This window comes from Lontra canadensis, unplaced genomic scaffold (genome assembly GCF_010015895.1).
Source record: "Lontra canadensis isolate GAN:19392208 unplaced genomic scaffold, GSC_riverotter_1.0 scaffold49, whole genome shotgun sequence".
Classification (NCBI taxonomy): Eukaryota; Metazoa; Chordata; class Mammalia; order Carnivora; family Mustelidae; genus Lontra; species Lontra canadensis.
This window is the reverse complement of record NW_022631043.1, coordinates 7,980,641-7,999,370: the sequence shown is the minus strand read 5'-3', so window position 1 is coordinate 7,999,370 and position 18,730 is coordinate 7,980,641. Positions and strand designations below refer to the sequence as shown.

The window sequence follows — 18,730 nt, the reverse complement described above, 5'->3', positions numbered from 1 at the left end:
AGGTTTTTCAACGAACCTAAGGCAGTCCTCTAACTTTGGATCCATGATAACTATTTTTAGCTTGAGGATGAAAAATCTCACTTGTCCGCCTGAGAACTCTACTGAATTCCTGGCAAATGCATCTGTTGGTAGGACACCGAGGCCCGTCAGTTCTGTAAGAATATTAATAAAGTAGGTAAACATAATTTGTGCATATGTGGAGAGTTTGAGTCATTCTCCACTTTTTTTTTGTCTCAAATAATTCATGTACATAAAGAAAAACACAGTAACATGTTAGATGATAGGTAGCTCAATTACTTGTAGTAAAAGATTCTAGGAGGGTCAGAAGCAAGAACCAAACCCTAAGGAAGGGGCACAGGGTTTCTTAGGTCATTAACTCCAATGGCACTTTCATGCACATAATCCCTTCCCTTTGTCCTTCAGGCTGCTAGAAGGTCAAATGCGAAACCATAGGACAGGAGGAAGGTTCAGGTCTGAATTGTGTGATCATTCTTGTGTATTTCCCACCTTAGACTTCAATGCCGACACCTCTCTATTTGTGAGATTCTCCATGTAAAATGCCATCTCCATGTAAAAATGGCAGGCTTTTGATGATGATTTCTAAAGTCAGGGGCCATACCTTCATTATTATGGTACTCTGAGCCTTTTGCACAGTACTGTTGATTTGTGGGTTGAAAGAAACCAAGATCTGAGAAACTAGTTCTCTCCAACAAAGTACAAGTTTCCTGCATCAGGTCATGATGAAAGCAGCAACCAGATGTCTGCCACAGCTACCATAGCTCTTACAAGACTGAGGAAAACAGTATCATTTGTGTGTAGATGGTTAGGCCCTTTTGATCATCTTGATGGTAACCATGGCAACCATCCATAACCAGTGCTTAGATGTGGGATAAGAGCGAGACAGTGATACTGTCGCATCATAATTTAGCTAATCCAGCCCAAATCTAACAGAAACCTTTTCCACCTAAGTGTTTCAGAAAGTAGTGACACCTCATAAGAGGCCAGAGGATGGCTTGTACTTAATATTAATACTTATTCACTTGGGCAGTGCTCTCCAGGGGGTCTGCTTACACTTGGGCTAATCTTATGGCTACTTGTCATTTAAAAAATATGGAGGAGTAAAACTGGATGGTTCTGAAAATTTTGCCGATTTGCATATTAATAAGTGTTGAAGTTTGCTTGCTTGAAGGTTTGTTTTATTCTCCTAGAACCAAAATGCAAGGCATCAAGCAAGCAATTTTTGCAGTAAGAGCAAACAGCCCCCTCATGCTGAAAAAATTGTGTTGTGGGTGCTTGCCACATGACAGAGTCCAGGTATCTTGGCACAATTTCTGGGTCCCACTGTATAAGGGGCAGAGTTGTGTGGTAGCAGGAGACCAGGGCATTGAGTGAGTCAGCTTTGAGTCCCAGATTTCCAGCGGACAATGAGGTGACCCCAGGCTTGTCTCTACCTGAGCCAAAGGTTTCTCATTTTTACAAAGGAAAACTTGGACCAGATAATTTCTGGTTTCTAATTTTCATTTGAGATGGATATTTTGTACAAGTACCATGGGGAGGAATGTGAGTTGAAACCTCATTTTAAAGGCACTGATCTTAGCTCCTGTCCAGAGGGGCACCCTACTTCTGATAAATTTCATTATCTTTGGCTACATAAATTGGAAACTATTTGAACTTGTGTGTGTGTTTTCTCCCCGCCAATTCATAACTCCCTCGAAATGCTACACGTGGGATTACCAGGGATGAGGGAACAGGCAGGACACAGATAACGGCAGGGCAAATGAGGTCCCTTTGAGAGCGTTTAGATGGTTTTGTTAGTTTTTCCCAAAAAAATAATTAAAAAAAATCGTGGTTTTGGATATGCGATGACCGTCTTGCTCCTTTCTTAGTGTTCTATTTCCTTTCTTAGTGTTTTAGCTCAGTCGGCCACCTCTTTGATTTTTGTTTGCAAACTATTTGCTTACTCTAGAAAACAGTTAATTACTGGTCTGTTTTACACAAAGGGGCAGTGGTTCGAGAAAGAACTTAAACTACATTCCCTGCTTACCAAACCAAAACCCAAAGCAGCCAACCAAACGGACAGATAGCACAGCTCGTCAATAATTTCTCCCCATCCTGGTCCAATAATGATTTAAATTAAGAACAGCAGATAAATGTATATCCTAGAAGAGATTAGCGGTACCATTTATATATTGTAAAGTCATGCAAACCATGCTTAAAAGGAAGCAGCTTCACTGTGGTGACCTGGGGAGGAGGAAGGCCGTGAAAAGCCCCTGCCCTGGTGGGGGGCCGCGACGCACATGCATGTGTTTGATGCAGCTACTGGTGATCTCACCGTCAAGTGTCGTGTGTGAGAGCAAGTGAGCTATACAAAGTCTGTCTACATTACAAGGAGAACTCAGCCCACAACCCCTTCTAAATGGGCTTGTTGGGAGGGGTCCATATTGAATCAGAAATCCCATCCCCTGTGGATGACAGAGGCATGGAGCCACTGGGGGTGAAGGGGTCTGTGTCCGTGTCTGTCTCACCCTCGGCGAGGTAACGTTTCTCCCTCATCCAGCTCGATCCCCCACTCGGGCCAAACATGTAATCATCTCTGTCCTGGGAGATGCTGAAGCCACTTGGAGACCGCTCCAGCTCCTCATGGTTGACCGACATCAAGGACAGGGGCGTGTCACTGTCCCGTGTGATGCTCTGTCTCTGTCTGGGGGAGACCTGGTCCAAGTAGGGGCCGTGCAGTTCAGCCTGGGAGTGGTAGCTCACTCGGGAGTCAAGAAGAGTCAAGATAGGCAGGACGGTGGGCCTTTCCACATACGTTGCTGCTGAGGAGGAAAGTGTTGCTTGAACCTTTCCAGAACTGGGTCCTCCTCGGGGCAGGTTCACAGGGTCATGGGCAAAAAACCCATAGGGACCGACTTTGTCCAGGGGCAGCTGGTGGAAGCTGTAGGGGGCCTCGGAGGGGCCCTTCTCAGAATAGTTGCAGATGATGGTTTTTAAATCTGAATCTCTGTTGTCATCTAGCTTCTCCACCTCTGCAGGTGAGGAGGTCCCCTTGGTCGGGTAGTATTCCGTGACGTGCACCTGCAGCCTTTCCATGTGCTGCAGGTGCATATCTACCAGGAAGTCCAGTTTCTTCCCCATGTCATGAACCTGGGAGATACAAGGAAGTGGGTGTCACTGCTTTTCCAGGATGGGGGTGGCTCTTTCTGGTTGGGAAGAAATACCACAGGAAAGCAGGAGGGTTCCTGCAAATCATCATCTTTACAACAATGGACTATTTCATGCTTCCTAACTTGGAGCCCTACACATGGATTAGTGCTAATCTAGAAACAACCTGGCAAGAGCTTTCTGGGAAGTGAAAGCTGGGACCAGAGAAGGGATCTGAAGACAAGTGGTACCCTAGGAGGAGATGGCTTTGCTGCTGCCACTTGGGTCAAGGAGCAAGAGTTCTTGATTTGCAAATATTCACTTAGATAGAAGTCTGTGGGTGGTTAGTGTCTGTTCCTCCTATGGGCTGTGCAAATCTCTACGACCCAAGAGCAGTGGGCAGCAAGAACTGTGCCTCTTAGAACTGAAGGTCCCAGCTAGGGGCCTTGGAGTGGGAGCTGCAGCCAGGTAAGTTGTATTTTCTCCGAGCTGCAAAACCTGGGAACTGACTCAATCTTTGTGAGCACATACACACGTGTGTGTGTGTGTGTGTGTGTGTGTGTGTGTGTGTACATGCATGTATGGTGTTCCCTCCCCGACAACTCACCACTCCCCAGAAGGCACTGCAGGCAAGGATAGCACCCCTTCTTCCAGGTAAGGCCAGGAAGCACAGTACCATGTAGAGGCTAGATCAGTATCCAAGCCTTAACAGTAACTAATACTTAGAGCACCTAGTAAGTACCTGACTCTGCTTGATGCCCCTTAAAGATGTTGACTCATTTCATTTCTAAACAGCTCTGGGAGGTGATTATCTCTCTTTTACAGGTGAGGAAACAGAGGCAGAGAGAGGAAATAGTTTGTCAAAGGTCACGGAGTTGGGAAATGGAAGAGCTGAGATTATAAATTAAAATTTAAAAATGAAAAATGATATTCTTGATATGCCAAAAAAGGGTAATCCTCCAAATTTCCTCTTGCCTCTCTTGCACAGGTCCAATGCTGGTTTATGAATAAAATAAGAGGGCTGGTAGGGCTCCTCATGGAAACCAACAGACCCATCTGTCCGGTGTACAACTGTGCTCACAGAAGTCATTTCCCAGAGGAAGAGACACGTGAGCTCGATAGGGTGCTGGGTGGGAATGGCTTCTCTTTCTGCCCTGACCATAGCTGCAAAGAACAGTTATATCTGTTGAGGGCCTACTGCATGCCAGAAGCTATTCCACATGATTCATGGTTACCAACTCATTCAGTCCTCATAGTCACCTTAGGGTATTAGAATCTCCATTTTACAGATGAGGACCCTGAGGCTCAGGACAATGAATGAACTTGCATGTGGTTGCAGAGTGAGTGTGTGCTAACTCGGGATGTAATTTCCACATCACTTTTCTGAGTGGTAGAGATTCAACTGTTACCTTCCTAGGGGAAAAAAAAAATGACCTTTGAACACAAATGTCCTATAGCTTGTTTTTTGGTGAGGGAAAGGAAAGACCTACCTGTCTTTCAACTTTCACGAACTTCCCCATCATGCTTTGGTCTTCAGTTTCCGATGTGGATGCTCTGGCTACATATGGTTCATTCCTAGGAAAGAGCCAACACGTCGGTAAGATTGTCGTACCTGCTTGTGCTTTGCCAGGCTGTCTCGGCAGAGCGAGCCATGGTCCCTGGAGCTATCTTCCCCATGCTCACACTTACGCAGTTTGGAAGAGACCCACTCAGCTCTGGAGGCACGAGGGAGTCAGGAAAGGCTAGCCTTTTCCTGCCTTCAGCACTGGGGTCTTACTGTTCTCTGCGGCAATAGATGAAGCCAAATATTAAGCTGGGTTAAAGTTAATAAAGCACCTTGTTGTGCCTAGAGGGTTTGGTGCCTTTGAATCACATATTTTGGATTTCAGCGTTGGACTAAGTTTGAGAGCTTCTATTCTAAGTGTGTGGAGGATAGGCTGGGTTGGGCTGGGGGTTGGCTAATCTTTGAAATTCTATATGGTGGGTATATCTCATCTGTTCCATTTGGATGGAGGGGGAAAACAGATGTGGGATCTGGAAAATGATGCAAAAGAGACTTCTGGTAGGGAATGGAATTGAGATGGTTCCTTGGTGGTACAGGTTATGTTCTAAAGGAGAAGAGAACCTGCGGGGAGCCTGGCTGGGGCTCAAAACCATCGTATCAGGCACTTTGAAGGTAGCTGGTTTTCTCTTTCAGGGGCTCCTGACTCCTGCTCAGCCCCTGGCCTGTTTCCGGCTGAGCAGTCTTGATTTAAAGCAGACATGGCCTGTGTGCTCATTCCAGGCCACCAGTCTTTTCTTTTGCTTGCATAGAGTTTTAAAAACATGTAAACCATTTCAAAAGTAAGGAATTTCATATATGACATCTGAATATTCAGTTTTTCTTGAAAAATTAGACTCCTCAGAACCAGAGGATAGCGATTCCTAAAATTAACAACAGCAGAGCAGAGCAGAAGGATGATGATTTCCTTTAGTGGGGCGCGTGCCCTCTAGGACCCCAAGGTCCACCACTCCTTACTCCATTTCCCCAACTGAGGCTGAAGGTCAGATGCTTTTACATCATCCTGCTTGTGCCCTTGCTTTGTTTATAGTGGGGAAACTTATTGCTCTAAGGTTCGTGGGAGTTCTTTCTTTACTCATCCATGTTCCCTGACCTGAAGACCTCTGGGAATAAAGAATGTATAAATTTGGGCAGTGGACTTTATCCAGGACCGCTCCTGGTTCATTGGGGTCTGTATAAGGAACATTTCCAAACACTTTGTGTGGGAAAAGCAGCACTGCCCCAGGGAGGGACAGAGCTCTCTGCTTGTGACCATGCTGTCAGAGGCCTGACACCTGATTTCCTTCTCTGTGAGGGGGTTTGGTCAACACAAGGCTAATGGGGCAGGAAATGCTAAATGGCCTCAACTCTGCTCTCATGAGGTATGATTCTCTTGTGTTCCAATAAATTCGTGGGGCTCCTACACTTTTATAACACGTTGAGGGTTATGTTTATTTTCAATAACCGCAGAAGGAGTGTCGCCCACATGGTCTGGAAAGAGGGACACAAGTCTTTAGTACGGCACCCTCGCAAATAGCCCCAAACCAGAATAAGCTTCAAGCCCTTATCTTCATTTTACTGAGAGGAACGGCAACCACCCCCACCCCCACCCCACCGCCCCCAGCCATGAAGGAAGTGAGCTGAGATATGGGAATGGGGACGGGCCCTGCAGCCGCAGTCCATGTCCCCATGCCCCACCTGGGAGACTGCTGAGATGGGTAGGTGAACGCTGCCCCTTTCTGAGACTTCTTATGTTTTGGGGTAGATGGAGGTCCAGGGGTGAAAATCATGTCTATTCTGAAAGAGACACACAAGGAGGGGATTACATTACAAAGCACTTCACAGGCAAAGAGAGGAGAGTAGTTCTTTCTCTTCTCTCTTTAGCCAGGCAGGGTATGAAATAATAGAAGAGAAGGGAAAGGGGAGTAGGAGAGGAGAGAGAAAGAGGGAGTGAAGGAGAGGGAGAATTTATAATCTCAGTATAGTAGCGAGCATATCTTTCCATCCCAGGGGAGAGAGGCAGCTACACCAGAGACAGGGTGAGGGTCATGTCTTGTTGGTTCTTCGAAGAAATGTCCAGTGTGCCGCAAGCCTATCTGGTGGTCCACCATTTTTATTTTTTCTCTGAAAATCTGATTAGGGTGTTTTCTTATACAACTGTAGGCTTCGATTTCAGCTGTGCAGATCTTTGCTGCTCTTCAGGCTTCCTGGCCCCTGGGGGGATGGCTCTGCACCCACACTTGCACCTCGTTTCCATTTCTATATGAGGCGCCAACTCCCCCAACCATTTTGCCCTAAGCACAACCGGAGACAGATGTACCCACTGCCCTGCAGGACTGGGGCGGGGTGTGGGAGCAACCCTGCAGGCTCATTACAGCCCCAGGACCACTAAGACCATGCGCTCAAAAGGAGCCTTGGGTCACTCGGTTTCTCTGCAGACCTGGCTGCTCCTCCACTGACACCACAATATACCCAACCACACCTCCATTCCTCAGTCCTACCACCCTATCAGCATGGCTGGGGATACACAAATAGCTATCCGGGTGTTCAACCTCTAGCCACGGCTCTTTGAAATAAATGTGCCTAATAAACACTGAAGCAACAACAGCTGGAAGGTCCACTCTGCGTGCATTAAGATGGGCCAATAATCTTGATCCGGTATGTCCTAGACATCATGCTGAGAGAGTCATATTTGCATCAATGACTGCATGTTGGGCTCAGAACTCATTTGCTCATCCATTTGTGAAACAGGCATTGAGCACTGACTGTGTGCCTGCCACTATGCTCGGTAGCAGTCGGTATTCCATTTATGGATAAGACAAGGTCACAAATAAGTGTTCCTCCAACCCGACATCATGGTTAACATCTTACTCATTCAATCTGATGGTTCTGTTCACTCCACAGGACACCCGGGCAGGGAAACATGATTCAGATGAGGACACCGAGGTCCGGACAGGACTTGACTTGTGTCCACTTGAAATCTCACACAGGCCAGAGGATGAGCCCCAGTATAAGGCTTTGGGTTCCCGATGTCAGTTCTGTGTCTTGACCTCATATTACCCTTTGGTTTTTTAAAATGGATTTTTGTTTTAAAAGGAAATTTTTATAATTCATTAAAGATTTGATCAATTTAAAAAGTGGACTTTTTAAAGACACACATGGACTCATCACTTTAGTATAACTACTGCTGTCTGTTGGGGGACGACCTACTCTTTTTCTGCAGGTTCCCTATATGAGAGTGTGTGGGTTTATTTCTAAGTAAACATATGTGCATACTTTTTTGTAATCATATGGTATGTATATATTATTAATATCACTAGATTGATATAGAGACTGTATAGGAACATAATCATTTGTATACATTTAAGTATATGGATGTATATAGGTATAAGTATGTATTTATATATGTCTTATTGTATTATTAATAATCATATTGTGCATATATATTCAATGATCACATCATTTTTTTATCTCATTATATACATTTTTTTTAGCGAAAGAGAGTGTGAGGGGGGCTGGGGAGAGGGGCAGAGGAAGAGGGAGATAATCTTAAGCAGGCTCCATGCTTAGTGCAGAGCCTAATGACCTAATGACTCGATCCCATGACCCTGAGATCACAACCTAAACTGAAATCAAGAGTTGGGACACTGAACCAACTGAGCCACCCAGGTGCACCTCATTATATACATTTTTAAATGTCATTTGATGGTTGTATAACTTTTTAATGAGAGTAGGAACATTTTTTTCTTAATTGCTATTTATATAATTGGTAAAGTGGAATTTGGTGCATCAGACAGAATAGGAGTTGTGCAGCCAATTGGATGTGGTGTGATTTCAAGCTCTGCCACTGATTAATTTTAGGTGAGCCCACTGCCCCTTGAGCTTGGGTTTTGTGAACTATAAGAGGACATCCACAATGCAATACCTCATGAGGTTATAAGGGATTAGACATACATATGCAGAACACCCAGGTGCTCAACAAAAACGGTGGCAATTATTAGTTGGGTGTTGATATTGTTTCCATATTTTCACTATTATAAATAATACCTGATGAACTTTTTTTAATATGGTGAAAAATTTATATTTGGAATTGGATGCTTGGACTCAGTTGATCATCATCTCATTCTGACTGGCAACATTCAAAGCTTCATAGTCAGGGGCCAGTCAGACATATGCCTTTTCTCCATGAGAACTGATCAGGGTGTTGACCTTGGCTAAGGTCAATGTCATAGAGCTTCTTTGTGGCCTGTTTGGTGCTTGTTGGCTTTCACAGCCACAATGCTTGATGAACATTTTTGTTCTTAAAATTTCTCCCCAGCACCCTGGACCATTTCTGAATGGCTTTCACCCTAAGCGCTAGCTGGATTCAATGGGCTCAGGTTCCTTCGTGGTCAGGAGAGCAGAGTTCTTCCAGATACAACTGTCTTACCTGGTCTGAAGGTACTTTATCCTGGAAAGCATGTCGAGATGTCCTGCAGAATACTGCTCAATCACATCCTTCACATCGTAAGGCCTCAAAGTCTCCTTAAATTTTTTTTTATAGAGACGGAATTGTAGGATTCTGCAAAGTGAAGTAGAGACGTGTGTGCTTCATGAGTGCAGAGTAAAGGAAACTACAATTCAAGCCTAGTAAACTTAGGGGCAGGCAGAGCAAAGAACCAAAGAGAAATGACTTGGTGGGGGAGGAGAAGTTCCAACCCATGGTTCTGGTCCCACCCCTTCGAACAACACAGAGTCAGGCTGGCCGGTACCACTTTTTCATGACTACCTCCCTTCAATCCTTTGAGTAATAATAAAATCACAGTAATAATAAGAGCTAACATTCATTGGGCATTCATTCCAAGTCAGACACTGAGCTAAGTGCTTTATGAACAATCCGCTAACAGATCAACTCATAGATGATAAGACTGTGGACCAAAGATGTCCAGCATCTTTCCAGGGCCACCTGACTAATAATGTCAGAGCTGTCCTCAAACCCAGGTTTGTATGCTGACAAGGCCCATGCTCTTAATCACCATGTCACACTGCTCTCTATTTGAGGACAGTGGACATATTTCCTCCTCGATAGCCTCTTTAATTATTTGACATGTGAGCGCCTAGAAAAGAGAAACTATCTTCTGTTCCCTGAGTTTTCTCAGCTTCTTAATAAAAGGGGGGAACCTAGAACTTGTAGATGCCAAAGCCTTGTTTCCATCTTCCTGGGAATCAGTAAAAACACCCCAGATGGCTAATGTTCCTTGAAAACCCCATGACAGGGTCAGCCTCCAGTGAGCATGGTGTTAGGTAAAACCTCTAATCATAGGCCAGTGCTGGGAAACAATGGCCTACGCCAGGCCCTCCCTTCTCTCTGTGAGGGTCTCTTTCTGTACAGCATTTAGAGTTCATGTTGTTTGTCACAGCCCAGGTCCAGCATCTCAACACTCTTTTGGCATATTGATTATGCCATCCAATTCATGTGCCATCCTTTCCAACTGGGTGCCATTTTATAAGCCTGCCTTTGATGCAGCTCTTTCTAAAGTAGGTGTCAGCAGCATGTGGCTCACAGAACAAATCTGACCTACTGCCTGTTTTTTAAAGTAAAGTGATGTTGGAACACGCCCACCCCCATTCATGTATATACTGTCTATGGCTGCTTTTGTGCCACAGAGTCAGAGCTAAGTACTTGAACAGAGGCCTGTGAACCACAAAGTCTGAAATATTCACTATCTGGCTCTTCACAGAAAAAGTTTGCCAACCCCTGAACTAAGGGATCAATAAAAAATTCTAAAAAGAACAGGGCAGAAGCCAAACCATGGATCATCCCAGCAGAGACCTCCCTCCAGGTTGGCACAGATTCATTCACTGGTTTTCTTTTCTTTTCCTTTCCTTTCTTTTTTTTAAAGACCGTATTTATTTATTATTTGGCTGGGTGGAGGAAGAGTGGGCATGAACAGTGGGAGGGGTAGAGGGACAGGGAGAGAGAGAACCCTAAGCAGACTTCCCGCTGAGCATGGAACCCAATGAGGAGCTTGATCCCACAACCCTGAGATCACGACCTGAGCCAAAATCAAGAGTTGGACACTTAACCGACAAAGCCACCCAGGTGCCCCTCATTCACTATTTCTTTGAATAAGGTCTTTGAAATAGTTATGCATCTAAGTAGTAATGCTTTCATCCAGACATTGTTCTGTCATATTGCAGTGTCATGAGAAACCAGGTCAATGGCCCTGCTGGGGTTCACATTTTATAACCCTATTGTGCTTCCCTGAGAGACTGGACTAGGAAACTTGCTGAAAATGTCACAATTAGTTCTTGGAGAATCCAGCTTAGTTTCTAGAATTCACTGCCACCATTGTAGAGTGCTTATAAGCCCCTCTCCTGATCCAAATTTCCTGTTAGTAAGCCTATTTTCATTTTCTTGTGGAATTCTGAAGCAAAACAAACATAGCCAGGGTGGATTATAGTCTTGGCTGATACACACACAATCCTATAATTGACTATCTTGTTGAAAAGTGCTAATTAAAAAGAGCTAGGTGGGTGGAGGCAGATAAGGAAAGCCATTTTGTCTGAGAAGCCTATAAAGGAAGAAACCTCCACATCAACATACACCCCACGTCGCAGACCTGTAAAATAAATGGTGGCCAAAGCCAGACAAGAGCATGACAACTGGAAATAGTGTCAGGAGCCTATGGGAGCATTTCTATAAACCAGAGAGCAAGAGTTACCCATGATGCTTTGCTAACGTAGAGATCATTTTTCTTCAGGCAACATGCCCGTATGAGTATTGACATACCCTGGAACCTGACTCAGGACTACCTGACAGGGTTTCCCACCCAACTTCCCAAAGCCAATATCCTGTGGGAGCTGAACTGGGGTCTGGCTAGGCCCTCAGTGGGGAAGAGGGGGCCTCACCTGACGGCTCGGATGGCGGCCTTCAGGGTGGGGATCATCTCTTCAATGAGGAAGTCATTCCCGTAGGCCCTGTCTTCCGCCATGGGATCACCTGTCCCAGCATCTGGGAGGGAGACACACATATCAAAGAGCAAGCCATAGCACTTGCAAAGGCTTCGGGACCCCATTCGGTAAGAGCCTTTGAGGCTCAACCACCAGAGTGTTGGCTTCCACTTCATGAAACAAGATGGTATTCTCTAGTTGTGACACTGTTCAGGCCTTCTTAGCAGGTCCTTCTATTCTCCAGACATGAGTTAGAGGTGCCTGTAGTTCAAGAATGTTGACTGGGGAGAAGGCTAGCAAGGTGGGACATGAGTTTTGGGGTTCTTGAGTGGCCCCGCAAAGACAGCAAAGGGCATCCACAAGGGTGTTATAGTCAGGCACCTGAGGCCAGCTTCTTTCTGTCAGGCACTGCCCTGATGACCTTGTAGGGTCACTTTCTGAGACTTGCCTGTCCTCCCTTGTCACAAGTAAAAGGGATGTACAGAGATATCACTCCCACTGTCTTCACAGGGCTCTTTTCTATTACCTCTTCCCACCCCCCTGGGGATGCTAAGGCCTCTGGGTCTTCAGATCATTCTGCACCTGGGCCTCCATGCCCTTTAAGTTGACCTCCATGGCAGTGTACTTCCCTTCCATGAGACCCATGTGAACCAAGGCTGGGCATCTCAAGGCTCCCTGGGTGCCTGCACAGACCAGTGCGGTGATAGTGGACCAGAGAATAGGTAACTCGGAGCCTCCCGTCCCCCAAGCTATGGGGAGGCATCACAGGTGTCCCCAGCACAGCGGGCGTGCATGGGATGAAGCAAGAAATTGATCTTCTGTCGTGGGGGGAAAAGGGGGGAAGGGAAGGACAAGGCAGAGGGAGAAGTGGAGGGGACAGAGCAAGAAAGGAGAAAGGCCTCACCTTCGGAGCTCTGCCAGAAAGCGTAGGCTTTCATGCGGAAGGCGGTGCGGAAACGTTCTTTATTGTTTAAGCCCACAGGCTTTGGTTCTTTAGAAGGACTTTCTTCTATGGCATCTACATTCAGAGGGGTAAATAGCTTTCCTTTAGTATTGCTACCACGAGGATTAGAAAGGCGAACCCGATCCAAGAGACCCAGCTTTTGGCTACAAAATAAGCAAAAGTGAACAATTTTCCTCCTTGAGTGCAGGCTTTCATAATTACCCAACCCTCTCCATAAAGACTCACACATTGACCTCTTCGTGTGATAGCGGGGAAGCGAGCCCTTGGTGCTAAAGTTGATTTAGCGGCTTGGACTGGAACAGGGCTTGGCATCTTACTAGCTAAGACACCGTGGGCACATTTCTTAACTTCTCTGCACTTCTTTTTTCTCAAATGCTACATGCAGCTCAAATGGCAGAGGGGACATCGAATGCCTAGCTTCCAGCGGCAGATGGCTGAGCTTCATGCCTTCCCCTGTACCATCTCCTCAATAACTTGCTTTGTACCATTCCATGGTGCCCAGTGGAGCAGCTCTCACAGAAGAAACCTTTCAAATGCTCCTTGAACAGACTTGAGTGACATAACTTGCAAAAAGCAGGCATCCAAACTGGATGGATAGAACTTATAGGGGAGGCGGCTCCTGAGCTTAGATGGGAAAAACATTGCAACTTTAATTTACTAACCTCTAAAGGAATGAGCATATCTTTCAATCATGTATGTAGGTAATAAACCCTAGTGATACCCTCAATACCCCAGTCTTGTGCTGTATCTTCCACAGCAGAAATCACAGGGCATTTCAGATCCTGTTAGCCCCGGGGGTTGCTGTGCTCCCAGTTGTTTCCAAATGATGGTAGTATTCTGACCGGCTAGAGGTCTTGTCCTTAAATGCATCACAGAGAAGCCCATATATGACTGCATCTCAAATGGTTCAATATTTTGATAGTTATCAATACAATCAATTTCTTTTGCAACCGTATGCATTTTACATATGAATTCAAGATTGTGATCTTGAGAAAAGGTCCCTGGAATTCAACACACCATCAAAAGTGGTCTTGGCACCAAAAAAAAAAAAAAAAAAGAGTTAATAAGTCCAACATAAAGTAGTCCTGGTGCAGAATTTGTGTCCAGCTCCACCACTGGCCATGAAGGTGACCTTGGGCAAATCTGCATTTTCTGAGACTCAGGTACCTCATCTTTAAAATAGGGGTGCCTACTTCACATGGTTGCAAGGAGATGATGTTTGCCAAGGATTTGCCATAGAGCCTGGCATGCAGTAGGTGCTCTATAAATATTATCCCTTCCCTCTCCCAGCTGGGCAGGAGGAGCAAGGCCCTCTTTGCACGGTACCTACCAGAGAAAAGCCACGCAGTGAGTTTTCACACATCAAGAGACTCAACTCAGTGGCCTCCTCTCACTACCCCACACAGGGCTTGGCACACAGTAGGTGCACCATGTGCTTGTGTGATAAATAGCTGAGTGGACGTATATGGCCTCTGCACTGGCCAGAGCTGACTTAGTCTTTCTTTCTTTTTTTTTTTTTTTTAAGATTTTAATTATTTATTTGACAGACAGAGATCACAAGTAGGCAGAGAGGCAGGCAGGGAGAAAGGGAGGAAGCAGGCTCCCTGCTGAGCAGAGAACCCAATGCAGGGCTTGATCCCAGGACCCTGGGATCATGACCTGAGCCGAAGGCAGAGGCCTTAACCCACTGAGCCACTCAGGCGCCCCTGATTTAGTCTTCCTAAGGAGTGTGTCAGGTGATCGCAGCCACGTGCCTCCTGTCAGAAGCTGCTGGTGTCTCCCTGGCGAGGTGCAGTGGGGAGTTCATAGGTGTTGGAGCCAAGGAGGAGTGTAGAGCACTCTGCTGGCAGAGCAAGTGCCCAACCCCCTCTGAGCACCAGGTCCAGAACGGTAAGTGGGTCTAAGAGCACCTGCTGCATGGAGGTCTGGGGGCATTACACATAATAACATCTGCAATGTTTCCTGCCTCTGACCTGGCACAGAGAAGGCACTAGGATGTATTTAGGTAATAAATAAATGAATGAACATATGAATGGACAGCTGTTACTCCTGGCTCCCTCTGGACTGTGCTCTCTCACCCAGCATCATTATACTAGTAACCTGACCAGAGTACATTCCAGGAAATTCTAGCACTCTGATGGCTCTATCCTCCCTGTGCCAAAGACAAAATTTTCAGAGTGTTTTTCCTGACCAGTTCTAGATGAATGACTGCTGGGACAGAGAAATATATCAGGGTCTATGGACTAGAAGTCCTGTACAAGGCAAGAAATCAACTGAACAGAAGGAAGGCTTTCCAACCTATGAACTCAGTGAAAGGGGGAATTTAGGACAGTCTCTCTTCAGGTCTGCTTCTTCTTGGCCCCTGCCTACTCTGTCTAGCTAGATCAGGAATAGGAACTATCCTATCTGCACAGAGCCTCTGATAGCCCCAAGTCTCTGCCTGCAAGCCATGGAACGCCCATGTCCTCCAGCTGCCATGCACCCTGCCTTCTCAGCCCACCTCATGGCTATCTACCTTTAAATAAAATGTCCTGAGTGCCCCACCCTCATCCCTGGAAATCAGGGACTCCCCACGTGCTCCAACAACATGTTGCAGTTTTCTTTGTCACACTCATACACACTGGTGCAGACCGTATTTCCACATCTGCCCCCCACTCCTGTCTCCTCCACGCTAGAATGTGCAGTCCCAGCAAAGCAAAGACTCAGCCTGGTTATCTTTGTGCCCATGACCCTCCTCCCTTCCTTAGCACATCCCCAAGTTCAGGGTGGCGATGAAAGTCATGACCTTTGGGGCAATCCCAGCCCTGAGGAGTAAGGTCCCAAGGAACACGTGACCCGGACACAGAAGTCACTCTCTCTGGCTCCAGCTCCTCACAAGCACTGTGAGGACAGCCCTCGCTGTGCCTGGCTTTGTAAGGGTTAAATGAGGGAGTCCATGGAAAAGCCTTCGCCCACTTCTGGAATGAGGACTGGAGAAGCCTTCAGGAAATGCTGGCTGTCACCATTATCTGGGTAAATAATCCTCTTCCCGCAGAAGCAGGAGAGGGCTAATGGCACGCATATAAAGGATGGATAAAATTTCCTGAGCCACAGAGTAAGTGTGTGTGTTTTTTTTTTTTTTAATGAACAGATAAATTCTGGGGATTTATATGTTATTTTACAGTGCTTCCTAATGCCGGTCTCACACACTCACCATCCTCACTGAACTTCACCTCAGCAGGAGATAAGTGTATGCACAGCCTAATTCCAGATAAACTAAGCAAGGCAAAAGTAATGGCAGCTGCTCTGTCCTGACCGGTAATCTCAGCATAAACATCGAAAATTATGAAGTTAATGACAGGGCCCTCTTTGTTCTCTCTTACTGGGATTTAGGATTTGCCTCTTTGGCATTTCAATGCTTCATTTGCAACCTTTAAGAGTCTGAACTGCTTCAACTATGTTTACACAACAGGCCATGGTCTCAGAGGACGGTTTATGAGAAAGATTCCAAGGGTGTTAGAAACCCAGAGGCATCAGGCACAAGTCAGAAACCTCAGCTATGAATTACTCCCAGCAATAACACCTAAGAGGCTTACGGAATTCTTCCTCCGGCAAACGGGCGGTCAGCTTACTTCTTAATTGTGTTGCTTGAAATCCATGAACCCAGAGGATAATCAGATGCCAGACAAAGTTCACCCCAGAAAACTCAAACCCATCTCTGCCCTCCTCTGTATGGATTTCTAGCACATTAATGAGGTTTTGTGCTTGGAGGGTTCTACAGGTCTTGCAAGCAAAGCCTTCCGTGAAGCTGACATCAGATTTTCTTGGATAGCCGGGCCCCTGATTTATCAAATGCAGACAAACACTTTTCAAGCATGAATTGTAAAACTGGAAATAGACTGGAGATGGAAAAGTAAAATCAAGAAGTAAAATTTTCCCTGGCAGAGACAGCCCTTGCCCTGGGCTCCTGCCTTGGGTCACTCCAGCCATGCTCAACTCTACATAGTTCCCTGGCACTCACGCTTCCATGTCATTGTGTATGTCATGACATGTACCCAGGAAAACCTTTATCCCCTTCTTTTATCTAAATGACTCTGACTTTACAACTGAAACTTGGTCCAAGCCTCAGCCCCAAGGCTCACTTCCTCTTGCAGTCCAATTACCTGTCCTTTCACTGTGCTTTCTGTAGACTTTTCACAACCATGCCATTTGGCCACCATAATGAAATCTTTGACTTACTAGGGACACTCTTGCATCAAAGCAATGGTTCTCAACAAGAGACAATTTTTCCCCCCCACCCAACAGTGGACATCTGACAATGTCTGGAGTCACATTTGGCTAACATAATTTGGCAGGTGTTCTTAGCCTCTGGTGGGTCAAAGCCAGGGATGCTGCTAGATGTGCTACAAACACACAGGGCAGCCCCTGACAACAAAGAATGATCCTACCCTGAATGCCCATGTTGTTGAGTTTGAGAAACTAAAAGGTAAGCTATTTGTCTGCAAACCATACTTTGATCAATTATCTAGCATCTAACAGAGCTCCTGCCATGTTGTAAGCACTGAAAGCATTATTTGGATGTTGAATGAATGAAGGAATACAATATGTGATCTTCTGTTAATAAAATGTATCCAACCTCAGCTGAGAGAGAGAGTGCTGTGTGGTGCAAAGAGTGAACTTGGAGCAAGAAACCGATGTTCAAACCTCTGCTTTGTAGTTAATATTTCAGCTTGGTTAAGTCATTAGCTCTTTCGAATTTAGTTTTTCCACCTGTAAAGTAGAGCTGATGTTATTTATTTATTCAACAAGAATGTGTTCTACACCGTGTAAATGCTAGGCTCTTGGTAATTTGCTGAGGATATAGTGGTGACTGAAACAAATATGGTTTTTGGCCTCCGGTGAGTTTGTAATGAGGTCAGGAAGATATATAAACAGATGCATAGATTGCTAGAAATCTGACCAAGAAACAAAGAAGTGCAGTCATGGAGTATAACAGGAGGTTGACTTTGATGGAGTGATAAGGAAAGGTCTCTTGAGTGGATGGGAAGACCAATTAAGTGGCCAGTCTCAGTAGTCTGGGATTAAAATGATGGTGGTCCAGATGGGAAAGCTAAGACCTGAAGGGTGAAAGGATGCCAGACTTCAAAGAGAAGGGGCGAGCACTCTTTGGGTGGAAAAATCACATGCCGGTGCAAGGGGCGAGAACACTGGGCTTGTGTGACAGATGGGGCACATGGCCAGAACATTATGAATGAGGGGTAGAGTGGCACAAGGTGGGGTCAGAGGCCAGATCAGCAGGGATTCTAGAAATAGGATTCAGAATTAAGAATAGAAAACAGAAATTTTTGTTTGATTTTAAGGGTAACTGGAGGCCACTAAGAGTTTTAAGAAGGGGAGAGTATTCCAACTAGCACTTAAGAAAGAACACCCATGTTCAAAGCAGCGCTATTTACAATGCCAGAAGGAGGCAACAACCCAAAAGTCTGTCAGGTAGTGAATGGATAAATAAAACATGGTACATCCACATTGTGAAATATCACTCAGCCTTAAAAAGGAAGGAAATTCAGACCCATGCTGCAATTCATCTTGAAAACATTATGTAAAATGAAATAAGCCAGTAACAAAACGACAAATAGTATATAATTCTGCTTCTATGAGGTATCTGGGGTAGTCAAGTTCATAGAGACAGAAGGTTGAATGGTGCTTGCCAGGGGCTGTGGGGAGCAGAAAACGAGGAGTTGTTTTTCATAGGTACAGAGTTTCCAGGCGTTTCACAAGACAAGACATTCTGGAGACTGGTTGCACATCAATGTGAATATATACTTGAACTTGAACATACTCATGAGTATATAGTAACACTACATACTTGAAAGTGATTAAGCTGATAATTTTTCTGTTATACGTATGTAACCACAATCAAACATTAAAAAAATAAAAAAGAAAAAAGAACACGGTGGCTGCTTGGTCATGGGTTGGAGGGGAATGAGGACCAAAAAAGACCAGTGAGAAGTCACTGAAGATTTCCAGAGAAGACATGCTGGTGGTTTGAACCAGGGTGGTCACGGTGGAAGCCGACTAGAACTTTGACTTGTATTTGGAGTAGAACCACAGTAGTCTTTCCTGATGGACTCCATGTGGGTCATGAGGGAAAGAGATGGATAAGGAGACAC

The 18,730-nt window shown here is 45.5% G+C and overlaps 1 protein-coding gene across 1 annotated transcript in view; it reads right to left on the bottom strand.

Moving 5' to 3' along the window:
* Positions 1 to 2,110: 2,110 nt before the first annotated feature.
* Positions 2,111 to 18,730, bottom strand: part of KCNQ3 (potassium voltage-gated channel subfamily Q member 3) — a 289,992-nt gene continuing 273,372 nt past the window's right edge. The window contains exons 10-15 of the mRNA XM_032873515.1: positions 12,522 to 12,724; positions 11,576 to 11,678; positions 9,114 to 9,245; positions 6,383 to 6,481; positions 4,635 to 4,719; positions 2,111 to 3,147 (exon numbers count right to left, since the gene is read on the bottom strand). Coding sequence (XP_032729406.1) covers positions 2,413 to 3,147; positions 4,635 to 4,719; positions 6,383 to 6,481; positions 9,114 to 9,245; positions 11,576 to 11,678; positions 12,522 to 12,724 — 1,357 coding nt within the window. The 3' untranslated portion in view covers positions 2,111 to 2,412. The remainder of the gene's footprint in view (positions 3,148 to 4,634; positions 4,720 to 6,382; positions 6,482 to 9,113; positions 9,246 to 11,575; positions 11,679 to 12,521; positions 12,725 to 18,730) is intronic.